The sequence below is a fragment of the Euphorbia lathyris genome, chromosome 7, assembly GCF_963576675.1.
Source record: "Euphorbia lathyris chromosome 7, ddEupLath1.1, whole genome shotgun sequence".
Lineage (NCBI taxonomy): Eukaryota > Viridiplantae > Streptophyta > Magnoliopsida > Malpighiales > Euphorbiaceae > Euphorbia > Euphorbia lathyris.
Genome location: NC_088916.1, coordinates 40,045,440 through 40,070,326, shown reverse-complemented (window position 1 = coordinate 40,070,326; position 24,887 = coordinate 40,045,440). Strand labels below are relative to the sequence as shown.

Below are 24,887 nucleotides of genomic sequence, written 5' to 3'. Positions count from 1 at the left end.
TTTTACATATTTTTTTTCTTAATGCGTGATATTTCAATTTACATATGAAACATGATACACTATTTATAATTGGGGAATTTACAGCGAAATTCACAATTTAAAGCTTATTTATAATTTTGTCAATAAATATTATGAAATATGTCAAGCTTTGCAGTTAACCATTTTCACTGCCAATTCACCCATTAAACCACTTAGATAATTTGACATTTATAAAATAAAAATTTATACTTTTGATATTATACTAATTAAATTACTAATATTGAATAAACAATAAATATTATTATATTTATGAGTTTTATGTAAAGAACCCTTTATAATTCAAGGTTTTGAATTGATGAAACTGTTTGATGGAATTTGTACAAGCTGTGTAATTAATGAATTTATTTTAACGATAAAACTGAAATAGTATTTATGATATTAATATAGTAGTTATGATATTTAAATTTCCTAACTACTATTAATATAGATAATTCAAACTCATATATTCTCTCATGTGATGACAACTAAGTGAAAAGGCCTCCAAAACACTTTTTATAAATTATCTCTGCTTTCGCTATTATAGATAGTATAGATAGTGTGGATTTACACCATCAAACCCTATTTTCTCTCGCTGTTTTGATATTGTTGCAGTGTTTTTCTCCAATTCATTTCCTCAATCCCTCTCTCTAAATATAAGATTTCTTTTAAATAATACTAATATTATATAATAAAGGCAAAAAGCATAATTAAGCTTCTAAACTTTACATGTTTTAAAGATCAAGTCCCTGATCAATTATTTTTCCATATTGAGCCCTTGATCATTGATTTTGTTATGGATTTGGCCCTTATTTAACTTTTCCGTCGAGTTTAGGAGATGGGAAGATCGATTTGGCGATTTTAATGTTGAAAATCACAAAATGGGAGAGGAGAAAATCGAATTTGAAAGAATACATTGATTTCTATAATTTCGTTTTAATTTTTAATTTTTATCTCTCCTAATCAATGACTTCTTATTTTTATTTGTCCATGTCAACAAGATGAATCACCCTAACAATATATGCAGTCCAAACTCGACGAAAAAGTTAAATAAGGGCCTAATCCATAATAGAATCAAAGATCAATGGCTCAATGTGAAAAAATAAATGTTCATGGGCTTAATTATGCTTTTTGCCTATAAACATACGATAACTATATTTATATATTAAAAAAAAAGTAAACTACAAAAGTAAAAAAATAATAATAAAATATTATTTGATGTTGCATCAAATTTTTTGATCCGCCACAATAGAGCACATAAGTTAGTTCACCCATCGGGCGAAACTTTGAACAATTCTTGGAATATACAAACCCTCCATAAAGAGTTACATATACAAGTTAGCTCACCATTTTTTCTCACCTGTCTGATTTTGAATAACACATGTACAATCTCATATTGTTAATCGAGTTACACAATCTCATATTGTCAAATTACACATATCACATTGTTAAGCGAGTTACACAATCTCATATTGTTAAACTACACATACAATCTCACATTGTCAAGCGAGTTACACAATCTCATATTGTTAAACTACATATACAATCTCATATTGTTAAGTCCGAGCAAACTCACATTGTTACAACACGATGGTCAAATACCAACGAAAAATACCAAACATGGTAATCACGTATCACTAGAAAAAACTTTCATATAGAGATTTGATAACAACTTTCCTACACGGATTAAAAAAAAGCAAAATGAGCGACCAAACAACACCTAAAAAGGTCTTTTAGACGAAATTGAAAAACGTTCCCACGTAATCACAAGACTCAACAGAAACTGGGATGTCCCGAAATCTCATCTATTCCATAGCATCAGGGTTCGGAATTACACCATCATCCATCAACAGTTGGTGCATCTCTCTAGTGTCGACACTCGTCGGTGGTATAACCATTTTGCCTATGGTACATACATGCTTTTCCTTCGAGTGTCACCTCGTGACTTGAATCCTCTGGAATGCATCCAATCAACCTTTTTTTGATAAAACTCTCTAAAGACCATGATTCGAGGCCTCTACAGACCCACGTACAGAGGGTTGTCCGGATGACTCGGGGAGGCATGGCATCCACGGCGCCTGTAGACACTAGAGTCGGAGAACCTGTGATGAAAACCCAAAATAAATGATAAAAAAAGCTTGATTCCTATAAAAAGTAAAAATTTAGAAAAATCCTACATGAATACCAAGCTCGTATCAGTCAATCTCAGCCAATAAAAATCGTTGAATCGAGCCTCAAGACCGAACGATCAGACCCACTAGCTCAGTCATGGGCCCATCCGAAGCGAACTGGCCCTCAGACGTCGGTCGCGGGCCTCCGGCTCGTGGTCGTGGGCCTTCTGCTCCTGCCTATTTGCACGAGCAGGAGCCAAAGGGCTCGCGCCCGGTTCCATGCCTATAAATAGGCACGAAGCCCAATGCGCAAAGGGGGGACCCCAAGAGACCTCCGAACCTCTATCAAATTGAATCCGAGACCTGGAATGAACTAATAGCTTGCAGGTAGGACCATCTAATACGATCATAGGCTTTAATGATATCAAGTTTGAGTGCAATGCCTCCCTGCTTACCTCGTACCTTCCGCTTCATAGTATGGATGAGCTCGAAAGCAACGATAACATTATCAGAGATTGATCGACCCGGTATAAAGGTCGATTGTTCCTTAGAGATTATGACGGGAAGTAAACACTTTAAAATTTGTCATGATCTTGTAGATAACATTACAGAGCGAGATAGGCCTAAATTCTTTTATTGCACTGGGGTTTTCAACTTTAGGAATAAGAACAACAATAGTTTGGAAGTTATGTTGTGGGAAAGTACCTGTGAGAAGCCATTGATCGCATGAATTGAAAACATCATCTCCAATTGTGGCCCAGAATTTTTGATAGTAAGCCGAATTTAACCCGTCGGGTTTAGGGGACTTGTCAGGGTGCATAGAAAATGTAGCCGATGTGAATTCTGTCAATGTAAACGGAGCTGTCAGCCCCGTGTTCATGTTGTCAGTCACCCGAGCCGTCACTGCCTCCATACCGAGTTCGACTGACACTACACTTGTTTGATCATCAAATAGCTGCTGGAAATATTGTAATACTACCTCCCGTATATCAGATTGTGATTCCGCCCAGGTACTGTCTGAAATCAGTGCAGGAAAGTTGTTGTTTATGTCGAGATTATTGGAATCTCGGTTGTGGCTTTGGATTGAGGGAGATTGTTGCACGAACGCGCGTTTTCATGTCTGAAAAATGCTTGTCGCGACCGAGATATTGGGAATCTCGGTCGCGATAGGGACTTTTGTTTCCGTTCGTCGATCATTTCCCAACTCTTCGTTTCGGTCTTCTGAATTGTAAGTGCTTTTTAGTTTGTAAATGTTATTTCTCTCTCGTTTTTGCTCTGTTTTAGCTCCTATTTGGATTTTACCAAATAATTAAGTATCTTACACCATAGAAACAAATATAGACGTAAAAGTATTATAAATGAATATAATACAAAACTAACGTAATTATTAATGATATTTTAGGTATATTTTGGGCTTATCAATACTGACGTATCACTACAACAACAAAGCCTTAGTCCCGAAACGATTCGGGGTCGGCTAACATGAACCATCATATAAAACCGTGAAAATCAAGTCGTGTCAGCGACACAGATTCGCTCCCTCCACTCCGTCCTATCCACTACCATATTTTCCTCAATTCCAATACTGACGTATCACTATCATAAAAAAAAAAAAAACCCAGTTTGTTTCAGCTTTTATAAATAGTATATATAGATATAGATTGGTGTATGAACCTTAGAAAAGGACTCGAGTCTTTTTAATTTCCAATTATTAAAAGTAAGCTCCTAATATGTTTTTAACCTATTATTCTTTAATAAAGTTGTACCTGTGTAGTTATATTATATTGCACAGACATTTTTTTTTAGTTTTGTGTCTGACTGAAGCCGTCTGATAGCAATTTTATGAAAATTGTGTTTTAAAAATAATATTTCCGATGTCAATGCAATAAAGAGTTGTACAAACTAAGTCTTTAGTTATTAAAAAAATATATGAGCATAAAACTCTAAAAAAGAATTGTTCATTTCTGCGGCAACCGGAGATATCGTTTGTTTGAAAATGCACGCACGGGGAACCTGATTAGTGTCCACTTTTAGAATTTTCAGTTTGAAACGGATGCTAAATGGGTGATGGATCGTATTTTAACAAAGGTTCATGATATTACTGAGTTCGGGATTGTTATAGGAGAAGTTCGAATTTTATTACTTATCCGCCTAGATTGTTCTATGGCTTTTGTTCATAGATTAGTGAACGGTATGACTCATTCAATGACTCATCATCCCCGTTCCCGTACTAATTTCTTTAATGATGTTGTTACTCTTAGTTATTTAGATCATACTGTTTGTATTGACAACATTTCTATTTCTTAATAATAGTTGAACATTTCTAGTTCTTAATAATAGTTGGATTTTGAAAACAAATCTTTTATATATTTAATATGGTTATGAAAAACCGTATACAAGGCAATTTCAAACACATAAAAGAAGTAATATTTCATAACACATAAAAGAAGTAACACATGAAATAGTTAACACTCTTTTAATTGAGTTTTTCATAGTTTCAAAGAGTTCAACGTATCAAATGAAAATATTTAATTTTGGACAATTATACTTACAAATTACAATCCCAAAAAGTTTGGACAATTTAATTTTGAAATATGCTTGGAAATTAAGAGGCTAGTTATTTTTTGGTGAGAAAAAGTTTAAGAGGGGTAAATCAGTACAAAGCTAGGAAAAGCATAAGACCACGTAGAAATATATAAGATAACTTATACAAGGTCCTCCATCCGACGTGGATGGAAGATTTGACCCATCAAAATTCTTAGTTGACCCTCCAATCCAACCAGCAATCCCTTTTACAATTTTAGCCTTCATATAACTTTATCTCGTGTTCACCTTTAGGCTTACATATCGCTCCACCTATGCTGACTCTAATAGCAACAGCAAGAATCAAAGCCAAGTAAAAATGTCACAAGGATAGTCCACCCTCGTATATCCTCTCTTTTTTCAGTTCTTTTAGCTGTTAACTCTGCACAAAATATAATCGCTATATTTGTGTGCAAGATATTTATGGAAATAAAGAGACTTCGAACAGGTATTTTGTGGGATAATTACAAAACTAGCCCAATTTTGAAAACTCATTTACATATCTAGCCTAGTTTTACAACTTCTTACAAATCTAGGCAGTTTCACTACATTTGGACAAAAATATCATTGTCTTTCCAAATTCAAGTATATGGATATAGTCTGTCGTACCTGTCGTATTTTGTTAAAATATAACAGACGGCATAATATATAGTCTGTCGTACCTGTCGTATTTTGTTAAAATGCGACGGACGACAGAATATATAGTCTGTCGCATCTGTCGTATTTTTAAAAAATACGACAAATAACAGAATATATTGTCTGTCGTACCTTTCGTATTTTCAAAAAACGCGACAGGCGACATAGTATATAGTCTGTCGCACCTGTCGTATTTTCAGAAAATGCAAATAATAAACCTAACAAATAATGGAAGGCTTAGGATGATGTCCATACAAAATTTCTTCAAGTTGTTATTATTATTATTATTATATATATATATATATATATATAGAGGATGGATCAATTGAGAACCTCCTCTTAGGTGAGGACACTTTCTTAGGTGAGAACCACTAAAACTACGTAGTTGTGCTCAAGTGACCTGGAGAGCAGAATTCTACCTAAAACAGCTAGGTAAATTGCAGCTTGTTATTCTGTGAAATTTAATAAAGGCCCCTAGTTGATTATTCAAATACATACTGTGTGATAAGTGTGAAAATGAAGATGCTGTTGTTTCTTTTGGCTCATGGACAGCATTTGCTATTGAATGTGTATTGTGTATTGCACTATTCATTTTGTAGATATCCATTTTTTTCGGCCCAATTTTTAAGTTTTTAATAAAATTTACTTGAAATTTGAACAATTCGTAAATTATTTAGAATATACGGTATTTTCTCGAAAATAATTTTTCGAGAAAATTGTGATATTAAAACTAATTTGTCATGTTTTGACATAAAGCGGTAAAAATACCAAATTATATTCAAATCGTGACTTAATAGAATTAATGTATAATTTTAACCTATTATGAATTTTATTCGAGATATGTTCTTTGTATTTCCTAAATATTTATGAAAATACGACAGGTACAACAAAATATATTTTCTGTCGTATTTTAAAAAAATATGACAGGTACGACAGACAATATATTATGTCACATGTCGTATTTTCTCGTACGACAGACTATATATTCTATCGTCTGTCGTATTTTAACAAAATACGACAGGTACGACAGACTATATCCATATACTTGAATTTGGAAAGACAATGGTATTTTTGTCCAAATGTAATGAAATTGCCTAGATTTGTAAGAAGTTGGAGAACTAGGCCACTCGAAGAAAAAGTGCTTTCTGCTTTTCAAAGGGCGGATACTGCCTTCAAAGGGACTGGATGGGATTAGCTTTCTTCTTCAACTTTATCGATCTGCTTGTTGATTGGTAGCTTGATAGCACCATAAGGAAGGGAATTGGCGTTAGCGTAACGGTAGATATGTAAATGAGTTTCAAAATATGGCTAGTTTTGTAATTATCCCGTATTTTGTTGGGATCAACATAGAGAGGAATCATAATACCAATATGGAACTTATCTGGAAATTTGGATTTGGAGCAGCTAGCAGCAGTTGACAATAAGTTATGTGATTAATGCCAAAATTAAATGCATTATAACTGGTAGTACCTATGTTGCACGGATATGGAAACGGAAAATGGGGAAACGTTAATAACCTTATTTCTAAAACATAGCTTTCATAACATAATCTTCAATCAGACACGATTAGGACATACAATAAAACGTGCAGCCAGATATGAGAACATGTTAATTGATTAGAACAAATGATATCTCATTATTGTGCAAGGTTCACGCTTGCCTGTAATACACAACTTCTGAACTTGCTAAATCTTCTCATTTTTAGTTATAATTGTTATTTCTCAGCCACGAGAACTGAAGTAAAATTATGACTTCTTCCACAGAAAAAAAAAAAAAAAAAAAAAAAACCCATCGGTGATCCTGGTACTGAAAAAAATTGAATGATCCTGGAGCTTCCATTGTCAACTCATTTAGACATATAAATACCACTTTGATATGTTCTCCAACAAATGTATCTACATGAAGAACACAATGACAAAAACACATATCAGTGCCCCTCTATTTAGATTTGCAATGAGTATTGAAAACTGTTAAAATATCGACATGTTGGACAAAGTTATTCAAGATTCCGATATATAACACGCTTGTTTTCATTCATCTAGGAATTTCACTTTAGAAGTGATCTTTCTACATATATTAATATAAACCATGAACCAAAAGAGTAATATCAAATGCTCGCATTCAATAAACATATGTATGTAACATAGTAAGATGTGGTCTACATTGTCAAGTGAAAGGAGATATACCTTGGACCATTTAGTCTCCTTAGTTCTTGTATTTCATTGTTTCTTTTTCAAAACCAACTGTTGGGAATTGCTTTGCATATTCCTCCACATTGTGACGTAGCTGTGCAATCTCAGATTGAATGTCTGCATTAGACTTCAAAGTTGCTGCAAAGTCCTTCAACTTTGTTCCTAAATACACACAAAAAAGGCCTATGGTAAGCGTATGCGTACAAGTTATACTGCAGACCATCAGCTAGATGTAAAACCTTTAATATCAAGATAGAATAAAACACCAAAATAAATACAAGACTAGGTAGAAAAGCACCTTTTGTATCTGCCTTGATCTTCAATGCCAACTTCACAGCTGCATCAAAAAATTCAGCTACTTTCACAAAATCTTCCTCTACAAACCCCCTAGATGTGAGAGCTGGGGTTCCTGAGGCACCAGAAGAAGATTAATTAGTAGATGTTGAAATACATAATCCAAAATGTGTTGTTGATCCAAGAAAGAAAACAAAAGCCCATACCCATGCGAATTCCACCAGGAACCATAGCAGATACATCACCAGGTACAGTGTTTTTATTAGCTGCCATATGAACACATTCCAAAACCTTCTCAACTCTTGATCCATCGATACCCTGCCAAAGTTTACAAAAGCAAAGCAAATTATTGACAATGTTACAGCAATTTCAGTAACATGTATACCTTTCTAACGGTGAAATAAAATCCACCAAAAAATTTGCATTCAAGTAACCATTTTCACTACAATAGAAACATAGAATACATGCCAGCAACAGAGCTGAAAAGACTTCATTTAAACAAGTTGTTTATAAACTTCATGATAACACTGTTTCAGTATTACAACTGTCAAGCACCTATTGGACAAACTCCAAAATAAGCCTAGAAACTCGTTCTCAAGAATCATCAAGCATGATAAGAAATCTGCAGAGTCGGTATACAAATTCCACCTAAAACTTATTATCTAAATCAGTTACCTACCACAGAAGAAGAAAGTATCTCCCTTTACCTTGTTTCTCAAATTGACCAGGACCAAATGGTTTTCTGTGCCACCAGATACCAGTTCATAGCCCCTCTCTTGTAAGCTCTGCATGCAAAACAAACTTAAGATGTGCCAAGTGCCTACTACTTGTACATAATTCAGCAAAGATAATGGGATACAGCATCCATAAGCCCGAAAAAATTGATAATTATATCCCAGCATACTGTATCAGCATAAGGTTAGAATGGCTTCATTATGGATACCTGAGCAAATTTAGAACAGTTACTGAGAACCTGCTCTTGATATGACCTATACTCAGGAGTCATGACCTGAAATAACAATATTCAATAACCCAAATCATGAAAATGCCCAAAACAACTAAGAATTTCCAGATCTGGCTTTGAACATTAAAGTCTTGCTTTATTGCAACTACTGGAGCAGGACTTTCATGGGACCTGTTGGGGGAACCTTACCTGCTTCAGAGCAACTGCTAAACCAGATATTGTGTGATTATGTGGACCACCTTGAAGTCCAGGGAAAACTGCCTGGTTAATTTTGTCTTCGTAATCATACTTCACCTGTAGTATTAGGATGGAACTTAATCATTGATTATCTAATATGGGTGTTTCACCATAGTACTTCTATATTCAGGAAACAAGAATGAGATAGATGAATGCAGGAAAAGCAGAGATCATGAAGATTAGTAATTAAAGCATCCGGTCCAAACTCCAACCATCTTTTAATTTGAGAATTGAACTCACTTCTTGCCCTTGTTTATTAATCTCTTTTACCCCCTTCCTGAAGAAGATCATAGCTCCTCGTGGACCACGAAGTGACTTGTGTGTTGTGGTTGTCACAATATCTGCATATTCAAATGGTGATGGGATAACACCACCAGCAACCAAGCCACTGATGTGTGCCATATCGGCCAACAAAATTGCTTTTTGTTTGTCACAGACCTGTCAAATGATCAGAACCATTAAACAGTAAGTACTAAAAATATAATAATCATAAATGACAAATAAATACATTTACTGGAAGAGCTTCCATTCACCTTACGGATGCGTGCATAGTCATAAAGGCGAGCATAAGCACTTGCACCAGCAACTATAAGTTTTGGTCTAAAGAGTGTAGCACTTTTCTCCAACTGCACATAACTTTATATTCACAAGTCAACCACCTATTGAAACAATAGTGTACTTCCCAACCCTGCATTTCCATTTCCACAAGTATGGCAAAACTACATGTTCCTAGCCCCTTCTCTACATATTTAATCCATGAACGATAACACATGACTGCAATTTTAGGTGATCCAACTGCAACCGCATAATGACAAATACTGACTCTTAAGTTCTTGTATTTCATTTTTCTTTTTACTTATATGTTATATCTCTTTTAAGTCTGCCACCCAGAAAAACTATGTAAAACATCCTTTCCTGTTTTCGGAAATTAGGTTTTCTACATTACCAAAACTAGTTAACACAATTATCACTTCAAAGTCTTGAATTTCTAATTTTAAAATCAGAACTTCAACAACAAAGATATAGCAGAACAGAAATGGCAGCGTACCTGATCATAGTCAATATAACCTGTAGTCTCATTCAATCTGTAAGGCATTGTCTCAAAAAATATAGACACAGCAGATATCTTCTTTGTGTCAGTCTGTAAAACAGCAACAACATGGAAATAACAATTTGCACCATACTCTACGAAAATATTTACTTCCTTCGCCAATATTAGCAGAATTCAAAACAGGTATAGCAAACCAAAGTTCAGATATTCACACAACTAACTTTTCAGTTAAATTCCTTAGTAGTAGATATACATTAACAGGACAGGTAATAATTAAGCAAAAAAAAAGAAATAAGAAAATTAAATCATAATAGAAGAGTCATGACATGCAATGGTTTCAACCACAGTTGTACAACATAATATGTTTACAATTGCCAGTTATAACCAGAGAGAGAGGAAAAAAAAAACCACATAATTCAGTAGACGTGTGCACCTGTGCACGTATACTAATTTATCTGCACCTGATAACCATGTGAAAGATGTCCGCCATGGGGAAGATCAAGTGCCATAATTCTTTCATGCGGTTTCAATAGTGCAGTGTAAGCTTGAAAGTTAGCAGGGGATCCAGACAGTGACTGCACGTTGACTGCAATAAGTAAGATATGCATACTCTTTAATAGAACTCTAATTTTAAAGAGCAACTCTTTCCATGTGATTAAAATGGAGTAGATAGACTAAAAAAAGACATATGTAATCATTACAGAAAACAAAACATATATTCTAAAGATATAACATAATGCATAAACATACATCTTTCCTTTTCCAGCAGTGACGTACCAGAAGTATTAGCTTCTCATCCAGCACAAAATGATTCTTAATAATGCCATAAGATACACCAAGCAAAGAACATGACAAGTGTGTGGCACACAAATATCTACAACTAAAGGGTGGAATTCTCTTCGCCAGGGAAAATAACCCCAACTAAATTTAACAAAGTTCCCACTGGCTCTTATGCATCTATACCATAAAGGGCGGCCCGGTGCATTACGCGTCCCCGCTAAGCGAGGGTCCGGGGAGGGGTCCCACCACAAGGGTGTACTGGGGGCAAGCCTTCCCTTGCCAATCTTTTTGGCAAGAGGCCGCTCCTAAGACTCGAACCCGTGACCTTCAGTCACACGACAACAACATTTTACCGTTGCGCCAAGGCTTGCCCTCTTATGCATCTATACCATGTATGAGTAAAATTAACCTACTAGCATAGTGGTTTCCAGAAACCCCTGATTGCTTTTTATGTGTACCTTGCCCATATTATGCAGTTTTTCTCATTGCTTCTGAAGTAAAGTTATATCTTCACATCATCAAGAGAAGTCATTTTTACTGATATAAAAAATGATGTGAAAAATGAAAACAATTAAACTCTCTCCAATAGTTCCGATTTTAATGATCTTCCAAGAAAATCTTCTAAATTTTTGAGAAGTATCAACATAGCCAAAAACACAAAGAAAGTATGAGGTCTAGGCAGCAAGTAACATCCCATGTATATCATAAGAAGATTTATTTACCTCCCCATTTTTCTGGATCCAATTGAAAAGCTTCTAATGCACGCTTCTGACATAAGGTCTCAGCCATGTCAATGTACCTAATTAAATAAAACTTGCACGTTACTTGCCATATGGCTTGTCTTGGAAATTGATAATAAAGGCAGATGCAGAAAACAAACTACACAATGTGTCAGTCATTCATGCTACATTATTTCAATACATTAGTACGAAACGAAAAACACGGTACTAAGAACATGAGTAAGATTAATTCAGCATTAACATACTCATTTCCTCCATAATATCTAGCCCCAGGATATCCTTCACTATATTTGTTAGTCATAACAGAACCAACTGCTTGCATCACCGAGGCTGATGTAAAATTCTCTGAAGGAATAAGTTCAAGTCCCTAATGATTCAAATAAAATCCTCCAGTTATTACTTAAAAGATGAAATTAAGTAAAGAACATCCAAAATAAAGATTAAAATTCATCACAAAAACATTGAACTTATTAAAACAGCTAAACCATAAAAAAGGATCTATAGACAAACCTTCCACTGCCTTGCTTTCTCAAGTTCAATGATGTCGGCTATTTCGGGATCGATCTCCTCAAGCGGGGCATTCAATTGTTTTATCCACTGAAGCATTATCATAACTATTATTATTTGCAATGACATGAGCGCATAAAATATTTATAACAAAAATAGATCTGTACAGATCTTAACTGAAAAAGAATGTGTTCATACTAGCTCAAATACAATTGGTCGCCAAAAAAAAATTAAAAACAACAAAAAAGAAAAAAGAAAGGGATTACAGTAGCACGAGCTTTCTCTTTGTCAGGAACTTGAGGATTAGGCAAAGAAGACTGCGAAATCAGATACAAATGAAAATAAAAAATAAAAACGAATTAGATATGGCGCGCAAACATAAACATGAAGAAGTTGGAGATGAAGAAATGAAGAAACCATGTGATAGAAGGAACCGCCATTGAAATAAAATTTGGATGGATTCTTGAGAGAGGAAGTTAATATGCGAAGAGCCATTGACATTGCTAATGCTCTGCTCCGCCTTGAGAGTGCGTATATGTTTCTTTCTAGACCCGGCTGAGCTATGCCGCAAATATTTGCTGAGACTAAAAATGGATCATAGTTCTTGGTTGGTGTGACAGTGAGTGGGTGAGTTGGTGGCGCAACAAGTGGTTGGTTTGTTTTTTACGGAATAAGGTGAAAAATACACTATGCTTACCAGCTAACACCAATTTCTAAATGTGAATGTCATACAAGATATAATTGGAATCCTAATTGTCATTAAAAACTTAAATATTTTTTTTTCACTCCGCACCATCTAAACCATCTAAATATATGAGATAGGAATACCCACTCAACTACAGTTTGGGTTCCAGAAATGAAATAAAATGGGTATTAGAGCTTGTTTGGATTTACACTAAGTGAGGGCAAGTATAATTAGGTAACTTATTTGTTTTGAGATGTAATTTAAGAGGATAATAAGTGAGGGTTTGTTTTAGGGATGGCAACGGGTACTCAATCCGTAGGTATCCAGCACTACTCGATCCTAATAGAACTACGAATATCCCTAGGGTACCCGTTACCCGTCATAACTTTTTTATATATTAAAAAATACTATTGTGTTTTAGATGTAAGATGTGAGATTTGAACACCAATCTTTTATTCTTCGACCGTTAAGTGATACCACTAAACTGTTTTATTTTTATTAATTAAGGTTCAATTTGTTCAATTGTTAGATGAATGATTTATTAAATTTATACTTTGTTAAATTTGTAATATTTTTTATTTTATTTATTGATTCTTAATGGGTAAGGATATCCGCGGGTACCCGTGAATTAAATGGGACGGGTATGAGATGCAAAACATATACCCGTTATGGTAATGGGAAGGGTACGAGTAATTAAAAAAATAAACGGGTAAGGGTTTGAGATTGGGATTGACACTACTCGTGAGTACCCTACTCGTTGTCATCCCTAGTAGGTTTGAGTGAATTTTGGGTAGTTTTACTTACACCCAGGTTAGAGGGAAAGCATGGTACATATTTTTTGGGATAAGATGCAAAAATATCCTTAACGTTTACACGTAAAAGCAATTTTATTCCCAACATTTAAAATGGTACAATTTTATCCTTAATATTGGCAGTCAAGCGCAATTTTATCTCTAACGTTGACAAGTTTGATCAGTTGGAAAATTATTCATCAAATTGTCTTCTCGATCATGAATCTTGTCATATACATTTCACATGTGTGTCATTTATCACTCATTAGTTATATATCAGAAATATATGATTAAACGTGAAAAAATTAAATATATATATATATATATATATATTGTATTTTGTACGAATTGGACAAAAAAATTCAAATATTTCACTGAATTTAAAAATATTAATCTCCAATTTTATTATTAAATCATAAAAAAATATGAAATCTTTTTTTAGAATGAACTTATGTGTAATTGGTACAGAAGAATAATGAATAAAATATATGTTTTTGTTAAAAATGTCTAAAATTGACCCACTTGTCAACGTTTGAGGTAAAATTATTTTTAGCTACCAATATTAAGAATAAAATTGACTCATTTTAAACGTTAAGAATAAAATTGTCCGTGCATGTAAATGTTAGGAGTATTTTTGCATGTTATTCCTATTTTTTTCTTCAAAATTACTAGTAGTCTTTTATTTTATTTTATTTACACAAAGCAAAGTAGGAAGAAAAATAAAAATTATTTGTAATCTTGAAATTTTCAAGTACTTAAATATTGGGTTGAAAAATACAACTCATGCTCCTAAACTTTCTCAATAAAATAAATAAGGCCTAATACACAAATAACCACTTGAACTTGTCCAAATGTTGCAACTGTCCCCCTCAACTTTTAATTGTAACAACTTACCCCTTAAACTTGTCCAATTGTAAAACATAACCCCAAATTGGGAATTTTTTTACCCCGTATTTGAAGCAACCGTAAAAAAGTTTTCCCGGATTCGTATCACGCCAAAGATCTGATTATCATACTCCACGAGCGTTGCAGATTTTGTATTTCACGTGTTTCTTCAATTGCAGTCCATGTCAGCAATTTGGAGTTGTATTTTACAATTGGACAAGTTTAAGGGGTAAGTTGTTACAATTGGATAAGTTTGAGGGGTAAGTTGTTACAATTGAAAGTTGGAGGGGACAGATGCAACATTTGGACAAGTTTAGGGGGTTATTTGTGTATTAGGCCAATAAATAATTATCCTCCAATAAAATTAATTTAGTTTATAAAGAAATAGAAGTTATAAGAGTTAGGATATAAGAGTAATTTCGTATATAACATTACATTACTTTACCATCAAACCAAATACAATTACATTATTAAACAATCATTTATATTACCTTCTATCCAAACACAACAAGTTACTTCACGTTACGTTACTTTACTTTAATTACACTTCATCCAAATAAGGCCTTACTAAGCAATAGAATATAATAGAATATGTAATTTTTTTAAAGTAATTATTCTTATATTTGATTGTTGAAATTGAACCTAGGTTAGCTAGTTTTATAGTCTTAAAAAATAATTTTATCCTAAAGTGTAATTTCTTATTTATTTTAAAATTTTAATTATCGTCAATTATTTAAATATTTAATATATATTATCTAAGGAAAAACGTGAACACTGGTAAAAATGAAAAGAACAGAGAAAAATGTGAAAAACATAAAGAAAACACGAGGACAATTAAAATGCCAAAAAAAATGTGAAGACATTAAAAACGCGAAAAAATACAAAAAAATAAATGGAAAAAACGCGAAAACGCGAAATGTGAATTTTAATTATTACCATCATCAATCTTTCACGTTTTTTCAATTTTCGCATTTTTACCGTTTTCACGTTTTTTCAATTTTTCACATTTTTACTGTTTTTCACGCTTTTACCTTTTTTGTGTTTTTTGTTTTCACGTTTTTTAATATTTTTCTCATTTTTTTCGTTTTTTCTATTTTTCACGTTTTTTCCGTATTTACACCATTTTTCATGTGAAAGGTGAAATAAATGATCAACGAATATGAGAGGGTAATTATGGAATAAACAAATATTAGTTATGAAATAGTTATTCGTATTTTACCAATTGTGGAATACAAATTTTATGTAATAGCTATTCCATGGGAAAAAAATGAACCAAGTGTTGGAATATGATTCTCTAGGAATAACTATTTTATTGGGTAAATTACATACGTAGTGTACAACCTTTACCTATTATCACACTTTGGTGTACAACCTTCAATTTTGCACACTAAAGTGTACAAGCTTCAGGTGACCTCCCATTAAAGTGTATAGCCGGTTTTTATGACCGGTCAACACAGGTCAACGCTGCCACATCAGCAATTTGACTATTCTAAAAGTAAAAAATTGACACCCTATTATGAAATTACTAAAATAGCCTTATCACCTTCCTTTGCAACTCCTCTCTCACTCTTTTCCTTTCTCTCTCTAGATCCTCTCTCCTTAACTCATCTCTCTCTCATATTTATGTATTTAAGAACTCTCTCTAAGTTTCTCTCTCTCAAATCCTTGCTGACTATGGAAACATTGGTTGCTTTCCCAAATACGGAACCCGATTTGGCGTGATTTTCTTCTCAATGGTGCGTTTGATCAGCAACATGAAAAAAAGCAGGGACCTGGAGATATAGAGATGTGTCGACTCAATCCATAATTTCGACAAGCTCTGGTGGAGGTAAACGTAATTAATGTGCAGAATAAGAAAATTATTTCAATCCAAAAGAAAAGTGCAAAACTAAACTTATACAAAGCAACAATCTGAGGATTCAGTAGCTACCAGCAAAGATTTAGTAAGAAAACATAATAAAAACTAAATATTTGCTAATGATAAGAGCAGCTAAAGGATTAGTTAATGTACAGAATAAGAAAATTAAGGAAAAAGAAAAGAAACAGATTTATGCTTTGATATGCCGAGTTTGAGATCTGTGGGTGATTTTTTTTTTATTAATTTTATTTCTTCCATTACTAATCCATAATCTAGGATCTGAAGATTTATCTGTTGTCTACTTTTGGATTTATTCAAGGGGTTTATTCTTATGCTTGACAGTCTTTCTCTTTTAGTGAGTTGAAGAAACCATATTTAAGAGAGAGAGTTGAAAAAACCATATTTAAGGGAGAGTTGAAGAAACCCAGATTTTAGAAAGAGAAAGAGAGAAGTTGCAGAAAAATGAAAAAATGGCGAAGAGAGAGAGGGGAGATAGGTTTTAGAGAGATAATGTTGGACAAAATAAATTTTAGGAGAGAGAAATGAAAAAACTTTTTTATTAAGGACATAAAAGTAATTTAATAATATATGGGGACCACTCTTAATTTTTAAGGAGTGAAAATTGATGAGGTGTCACATTGACCAAGTGGTTAATAGGGTTGACCGGTCACAAAAACCGGATGTACACTTTAGTGGGAGGTCACCTGAAGTTTGTACACTTTAGTGTGCAAAATTGAAGGTTATACACCAAAGTGTGATAACAGGTAAATGTTGTACACCACGTATGTAATTTACCCCTATTTTATTCATCCTTTATTCCATGAACCAAACATGTCCTCAAAGTTTTTCAAGAATAGCTAATGTAGATTCTACGTACAAAATGTATAATTCCAGTCCTAATATTTATTGAATGATGCAAAAAGTCTTGCTAATAAAAATTGACACATTCAGAAGATGATTGATCTTTTAGTGGACTAATAAGTTCGAATAATTGACACATTCAGAACCGAATAAAAACGTCATAGTAACCCCTTGTAACAAAAATTGATACATTGAGAACCTAACAGTAACTTCATAGTAACTCCTTGCTAACCAATATCAAGTTGAACATGAGGCACGATATTATTATCCTCGTATAGTGTTCAAATGTTTCTTGATCTTCTAGTGAACTAATAAGTTTGAATAAGCAATACTCGTTGTTTCATTCAGGTGTGGTCACACTCTTCTTAATTCCACTAATCAATTGGCTGGTGATATTTGCTCTCCCTCAGGTGAGTAGCACCTCCCGCACTTCACTCATGGTCTCTCAGCATGATTCAGTACATACCTAGCTAACCCATACTTGGAACCAAGTTACTGGCCCGTTAGGTGATGACAAAAGCATGCAGTGTCTCATCCAAGTCCCAATAATGACTTTGGAACTAAGAGTGTCTCATCCAAGTCCCATAGTGACTTTGGAACTAAAGATTCATCTATGACCGTTAGATGAGAAACACTTTTGACATTAATAACCATGTGGTTTCCTTATAGTGGATCGATCAATGGTTTACTTCCTATATAACCCAATGCCCTTGGTTTGACACTCTGTGTCTATGACCAGTGGACCACCATCACAACTAAGGCATAAACTAGTCTTTAGTTATTCTTCATTCCTATGACAATAACAGACCAGAGATATTTATATTAGTATTTATCGCCACACAGTTTCACTTGACCAGGTCCTCAACCTGCCAAACATGTGCAGACCACTAATCTTGGATACTCTAGTAATCATCTTACATAAGTAAGCATGACTTAATGATACTATTAAATACAATGTCCGTCCCTTGAACACTCCACTCCAAGTCCTCACCGATCTCGGGACTAGAGCATACTCCAACATCATGTGCTTGAGAGTCTATTCTTCTATCTCTAGGTTTTCTTTAACTTTATCCATTTGGATGGCGTGCTTTTGTCGCATAACACTGATGACATTGTGGACGAATCCCAGGTTTTCTTCCAGCCACCGGGAGATTGTTCCTAGGAGCTTTTGCTATTGGGCGTTTAGGGCCTCAGTTTCTTTCACCATACCCAGGGCCAGATCACAATCAACCTAAAACTGTCATCGTACTTCTTCTTTTATCGTAATCTGGACTCCGGAAGCACTGAGTCTATAGGAGGAAATAAGTGGATGGAACCACTTAAGCAAGTCATTATCGATGTTTGTTCCATGCTCATCGCACCAATTTGATGTGGTTGAATCCTTAAAGTTCACTTGGAGACCTGCAATGGGATAGAAACAAGTCCAAAGAGAGTCGTTGCCCGGCTAACCCGCTCTAATACCTAAGTCAGTTTGAGGTAGGACTTGAGGATGAACATAATATTAAATCAAAGATGTAATGTAAGCTTAACGAATGAATGAAGTGGGCGTACATTGAGCTGAGCTTAATCTATTTATAATGTGTTCGCCTATAGAAGACAATTATGAATTGAGGAGCGAGATGTGCTACTTGTCACCTATTGATAGGTGAATGTGTGCCCAGATATCAAGGCCTTATATTCCTTAAGGCCACTAGGCCCGAGATTCACTGGATCAAGCATAATTGTTATAACAGATGGATCATTGAATAGGTCTTTTGCGACTTCATGAGTCAAGGTATATAATATAGAGTCGTATTGTCATGTTTGGCTATAGAGGCGACACGTGTTCCCTTTCTCCGAGTGTTGGTTTGGGTCTCTTAAGTGTCGTGGGGCGAGTTTATATTCGCTTGATATCATATAATATCAAGATACTATTAACAATACAAATCTAAAATTTTCCAAAACCTCCTCCTGATAACTATCTTGTTCATTAAGCTTATTCATTTTACTTTAACAATTATTAGATTTTTGTAATGTGGGTTTATATTACATGTTTAGGTAAATATTACTTGGTGGATAAAAGGTATTCATTCTTCCTTAAGGATTTGTACTGAAAGACCATTTGATATTTTGAAGGCACAATATAAAATATTAGAAAAAGTGCTCAAATACTCGTTACAATGTCAAAATATAATAGTTTGTGCTGTATTTTCACTACATAACTACATAAGATTAAGCAAAGTTTTTGATCCAGCATTTAAGATCATAGATGAAGATCCCACTTTTATTCCTCCAGAAATATTTTCGTATGTTGAATATAGTTTCACACAAGAATTCAACGTATGAGTACTAATGAAGGGTAAATTACATACGCGGTGTACAACTTTTACCTGTTATCACACTTTGGTGTACAACCTTTAATTTTGCACACTAAAGTGTACAACCTTCTGGTGACCTCCCACTAAAGTGTACAGCCGGTATTTGTGATCGGTCAACATAAGTCAACATTGCCACATCATCATTTTGACCACTTTAAAAGTCAAAAATACACCTCCCTAATATGAAATTACTAAAATACCCTCATCCCTTCCAAATTGAAAAAAAGTATAACCCACTCTCTCTCTCTTCCATTTCTCTCTCTAACTCTTCTATCTCTCTCTAAAAGCTTTCAATCTCTCTATCTTTCCCTTTCTCTCTCTAAATGTTCTCTCTCTCTAAAAGCTTTCAATCTCTCTCTTTCCATCTCTCTCTAACTATTCTCTCTCTCAAAAAGCAATGGGGCGATATCCCGTACAACGACATAGATTTCCTGCAATAGATTTTTCAGCTTCAGCAGCTGTCAACTTGGAAAATCCTAGAGGAGGCTCTGGTTGATCAGTCTTTTGAGCATTAACAATGGCTCCAAAGAGTGACATGCACATTCCAGGAGTACAAAAGCCACATTGAGAAGCATGAAAATCAGCGAGCCTTTGGTGAATTGAGTGGAAGCCATTTTTGCTGTTACCAAGACCTTCACTTGTTGTAATTGAACATCCATTTACACTAGAAAGCAGTGTGAGATAAGAACTTGCTGTAAAATCCTCTACTTTGTCGAGAATTGGATCATATTTAGATATCAGAACAACACAAGCACCACATCCACCTAAAATCGTAAATCCAAATAATTACAACTTTAAAATGTTAGACAATTTCAAAATGGAATTACTCGACAAAATAGCATGAAAAATAGAAAACTCGAGTTGGTTAAAATTGAAGGTTGTATTGTTTTTCTACTCTGCTAATTAGCCAAAAAACCTCGTCAAGCAGAACGCTGGATGCAGATTAGGCGAAATTGAGATCAATCTTACTTCTATTCCCGCCGTTTATCAACCTCCACAAACGCTTAAAATCCTGGACAACCCTGGAACAATATGCAATTATCTTCTTTTCCATGTGAAGAAAGCTAGGCAAATCACAAAGGTACAAGTAGTCCCCTCGAAATCGGCTTGGTAATAGCTCAGTTCCTTGTTCTCGACTCAAATTCCACATACTACAACTAACGAATTTTATGCCACGTCAATTCTACTATATGTTGGTTGCGCATTCTTAGAGTTTTTGGAATTACAATCAGAAGTAAAAGACGATGATACAATTTTCTAATGCAAGGACACTGATTTTTGCCATATTTGGTGCGCGCGCATGAAGTGTTTGATAAAATGGCTAAACAGGGATATGGAATTTGCATTTGCATTTGCAAGTTAGTTGTTTGATGATTATACCATGAGTTGTGGCTTGGACGAAGATGGTTACAACTTGCAACTTCCAAGTTTCGACAGTTATTCTGGTTGGTTAAAGATATTTTAATATAGCTAAACTTATAATTAAGCCCTTAGAATTTTTAAATTTTTTTAATGTACCAATTGTGTTTATGGAGGACTCTATCCCAATTTGGTATGTACTGATTTTAGATTTTCTATTTATTAATGTAAGAGAGAGAGAACAGTTAGAGAGAGAAATGGAAAGAGAGAGAGATTGAAAGCTCTTAGAGAGAGAGAGAAAGAACATTTAAAGAGAGAAAGGGAAAGATAGAGAGATTGAAAGCTTTTAGAGAGAGATAGAAGAGTTAGAGAGAGAAATGGAAGAGAGAGAGTGGGTTATACTTTTTTTCAATTTGAAAGGGATGAGAGTTTTTTAGTAATTTCATATTAGGGAGGTGAATTTTTTACTTTTAAAGTAGTCAAAATGATGACGTGGCAACGTTGACTTGTGTTGACCAGTCACAAATATCGGTTGTACACTTTAGTGGGAGGTCACCAGAAGGTTATACACTTTAGTGTGCAAAATTAAAGGTTGTACACCAAAGTGTGATAACAGGTAAAGGTTGTACACCACGTATGTAATTTACCCTACTAATGAAATGACAAAAGTTGTAATGACATTACTACTAGTTACTACTAGTTTGATGAGAAGTAAACGATCCCAATGTGCATCTTAAAACATTTGTTTTACTTATATGAATAGACATGTGTTTATTATTTTTTCTTTAATTTTTATGTATTAATAAAAACATAAGAATAATTTTTATTATTTAAATATATTTTTATGTATTAATAAAGACCTAAGTTATAATATATCTATATGAATAATTAAAAAATAATAATAGTCATAAAGTACCAATGTTCTTGTTTGTCATTTTTACAACTATTAGTGTTGGATATTAGTCTTTAATATTGGTGTTGTGGGAATTCCACATGGAAAGAATAAGAAGGAAATCTGTATTTTATATTGTCTGGAGACATCTGTATTGTCTGGAGACATCTGTATTTTGGATAAGAATAAACAGTTTTATAAATGTTTTGACAACCAACTTTTTAGCTATAAATATCTTCAATCTTTCATGTCTTTTCACTTATTGTTTTAATTATTCAAATACGTTCATAAGAAAATTAATGAAATTGCTATCATTAATTTCATGTTAGGGAAATCCTAGAGGAAACTTAGTCAGAAACCCAATAGCAATTGATAGTGGGGGCTAATATTTCCTTAAGGACAGTGATTAATCACATCCCTATTTTATGTTTGTGATTCCAAGTTCTCTAACAATCTTAAGGAAATATTATGGAGAACGCACTGAAGAATGTTGGTGATGTTGGTAATCTTGATCGGTTTGATGGGACTAATTTCACTCGTTGGAAGGAGACTATGAAGTTTTTTCTGATCACTCTGAAATTTTTTTACATTCTGGACATTGATTTGCAGTCTATTCCAGAACCGAGTGACAGAGATAGTGATGGAATTGTGGCTGAACGTAAGAAGCAAGAAGAAGACGAGGCTCTATGTAGAGGATATATTTTGAACCATCTCTCTGGTCGTCTTTATGATTTGTACATTCCGGTCCAAAAGGCAAAGGATATATGGATCTCTTTGGAGACAAAATATAATTCAGAAAAGCAAGACGCAGATAAGTTTATCACTATGAAATTTTTTGAATTTACTATAAATGATTCTATATTTGTACTTGATCAAGTCCATGAATTTCTTATCTTGGCCTCTAAATTTAAGGATCTTACTATAGACATTCCAGAGAAATTACTTGTCGGGGCAATCATAGCCAAACTACCTCCAAGTTGGAATAACTATAAGAAGAAATTGTTACACACTTCTGAGGATTTTAATTTGGAACAGATTCAGAAGCATTTACGAATTGAATAGGAAACTCGAATTCGCGATAAGAAACATGATGTTGCTTCTAGTTCAAAAGTTAATTATGTCAGTAATAATCAGAAGGGAGGCAAAAAGAGGAAAGGAAATTATCAGAATAATCCCAACAACAACAAAAAGTTTAAGAAGAATTTGTCTGATGTTGTTTGTTATAATTGTGGTGAAAAAGGATACATCAAAAGATTCTGTAAGAACCTCAAGAAGAAGGATAGCAAAAACCAGAATAAAAAGGAGAGTGAGGACAAAGCAAATGTTGTTGAACATGTTGACAATAATGAAATTATTGCCATGGTTTCTGAGTTGCAGATTGGTATGATCCAAGAATTGCATATGGCATCTCTTACCATAAATAATAATTGGTGGTATGATTCCGGTGCAACTACTCATGTTTGCAACAACAAAGAACTCTTCAAGACTTATATTGATTCTTCTCCAGACTATGAAGTTCTGTTGGGTGATCCTCACTCTTCCAAGGTTCAATGAACCGGGACTGTTTAAATTCAGTTTAGTTATGGAAAGATAGTTATTCTCACTAATGTTCTTCATGTTCCTCAACAACAACAACAACAACAAAGCCTTAGTCCCGAAATGATTCGGGGTCGGCTAACATGAACCATCATATAAAACCGTAAAAATCAAGTCGTGTCAGCGACACAGATTCGCTCCCTCCACTCCGTCCTATCCACTACCATATTTTCCTCAATTCCCAATAAACTCATATCACTCTCGATCACCCTCCTCCAAGTTTGCTTAGGTCTTCCCCTACCCCTCACCACTACATCCCTTTGCCACTCTTCGGTTCTCCTAACCGGCGCATCAAGCGCTCTACGTCTCACATGGCCAAACCACCTTAGTCGGTTTTCTCTCATTTTATTCTCAATAGATGTGACCCCTACTTTTGTCCTAATTATTTCATTACGCACCCGGTCTCGTGTGACCACACATCCATCTCAACATACGCATCTCCGCCACCGACATCTTATGGATGTGGCAGTGTTTCACTGCCCAACACTCCGTACCATATAACAATGCTGGTCTAATTGCCGTCCGGTAGAATTTTCCCTTCAATCTATTAGGCATGCCGGGATCACAAAGGAAACCCGTAGCACTCTTCCACTTCGACCAACCAGCTTTAATCCTATCAGCAACATCTCCATCTACTTCTCCATCCGTTTGGATAATAGATCCTAAATACCGGAAGCAATCCGAGGCCTGAACAACTCTCCCATCTAGGGTGATTGTCCCTGCCTCCCTACTCCTACGGCCGCTAAACTTACACTCCAAATATTCTATCTTATTTTGACTCAACTTAAAGCCTCTAGATTCTAGAGTTTGCCTCCATAGTTCCAACTTCATCTCCACTCCTTCTTTCGTCTCATCAACCAACACAATATCATCTGCAAACAACATGCACCATGGTATACCATCTTGAAGTGAACTTGTTAGTTCATCCATAACGATGGCAAAAAGAAATGGGCTTAGTGCGGAACCTTGATGCACTCCAATCGTAATAGGAAACTCTTCAGTCTTCCCAACACTAGTACGTACACTCGTGCATACTCCCTCATACATGTCCTTTATGATGTCAATATATTTCCGCGAAATGCCTTTCCTTATCAAGGCCCACCAAAGTACTTCCTTTGGTACCTTATCATATGCTTTCTCCAAGTCAATGAAAACCATATGCAAGTCTTTCTTCTTATTTCGATAGTGCTCCATTAATTGTCTCATTAGATGGATGGCTTCCATAGTTGATCTTCCCGGCATAAAGCCAAACTGGTTTTCCGAGATCTTCACCGTCCTCCTTAGCCTTTGTTCAATCACTCGCTCCCAAAGTTTCATAGTGTGACTCATTAATTTGATTCCCCGATAGTTGGCACAATCTTGGACATCGCCTTTGTTCTTATACAAAGGGATTAAGGTACTTTTCCTCCATTCTGATGGCATCTTATTGTTTCTCCAAATTTTGTTGAAGAACGTCGTCAACCATTCGATTCCTCTTTCTCCCAAACATCTCC

The 24,887-nt window shown here is 34.6% G+C and overlaps 1 protein-coding gene across 1 annotated transcript; it reads right to left on the bottom strand.

The window, feature by feature from the left end:
• Nucleotides 1-6,943: 6,943 nt before the first annotated feature.
• LOC136235637 (serine hydroxymethyltransferase, mitochondrial-like) lies at nt 6,944-12,779 on the bottom strand. The gene is made up of 16 exons (XM_066025456.1): nt 12,528-12,779; nt 12,377-12,427; nt 12,114-12,200; nt 11,849-11,970; nt 11,586-11,662; nt 10,545-10,669; nt 10,081-10,173; nt 9,566-9,658; nt 9,273-9,470; nt 8,985-9,089; nt 8,775-8,840; nt 8,539-8,616; nt 8,038-8,149; nt 7,836-7,946; nt 7,532-7,699; nt 6,944-7,240 (listed from the first exon to the last, which is right to left on the bottom strand). Exons 1-15 carry the CDS (start codon nt 12,609-12,611, stop codon nt 7,551-7,553), a joined length of 1,551 nt encoding a protein of 516 aa, XP_065881528.1. The 5' UTR covers nt 12,612-12,779; the 3' UTR covers nt 6,944-7,240; nt 7,532-7,550.
• Nucleotides 12,780-24,887: the final 12,108 nt, after the last annotated feature.

What these genes read in the sequence shown, in the direction of transcription:
- LOC136235637 (XM_066025456.1), bottom strand. Translation starts at nt 12,611, where the DNA reads ATGTCAATGGCTCTTCGCATATTAACTTCCTCTCTCAAGAATCCATCC. An exon ending in GCGGTTCCTTCTATCACATG is followed by an intron (nt 12,428 to 12,527) that starts GTTTCTTCATTT and finishes CTGATTTCGCAG; the next exon opens with TCTTCTTTGCCTAATCCTCA. An exon ending in GGATCCAGAAAAATGGGGAG is followed by an intron (nt 10,670 to 11,585) that starts GTAAATAAATCT and finishes TACTTATTGCAG; the next exon opens with TCAACGTGCAGTCACTGTCT.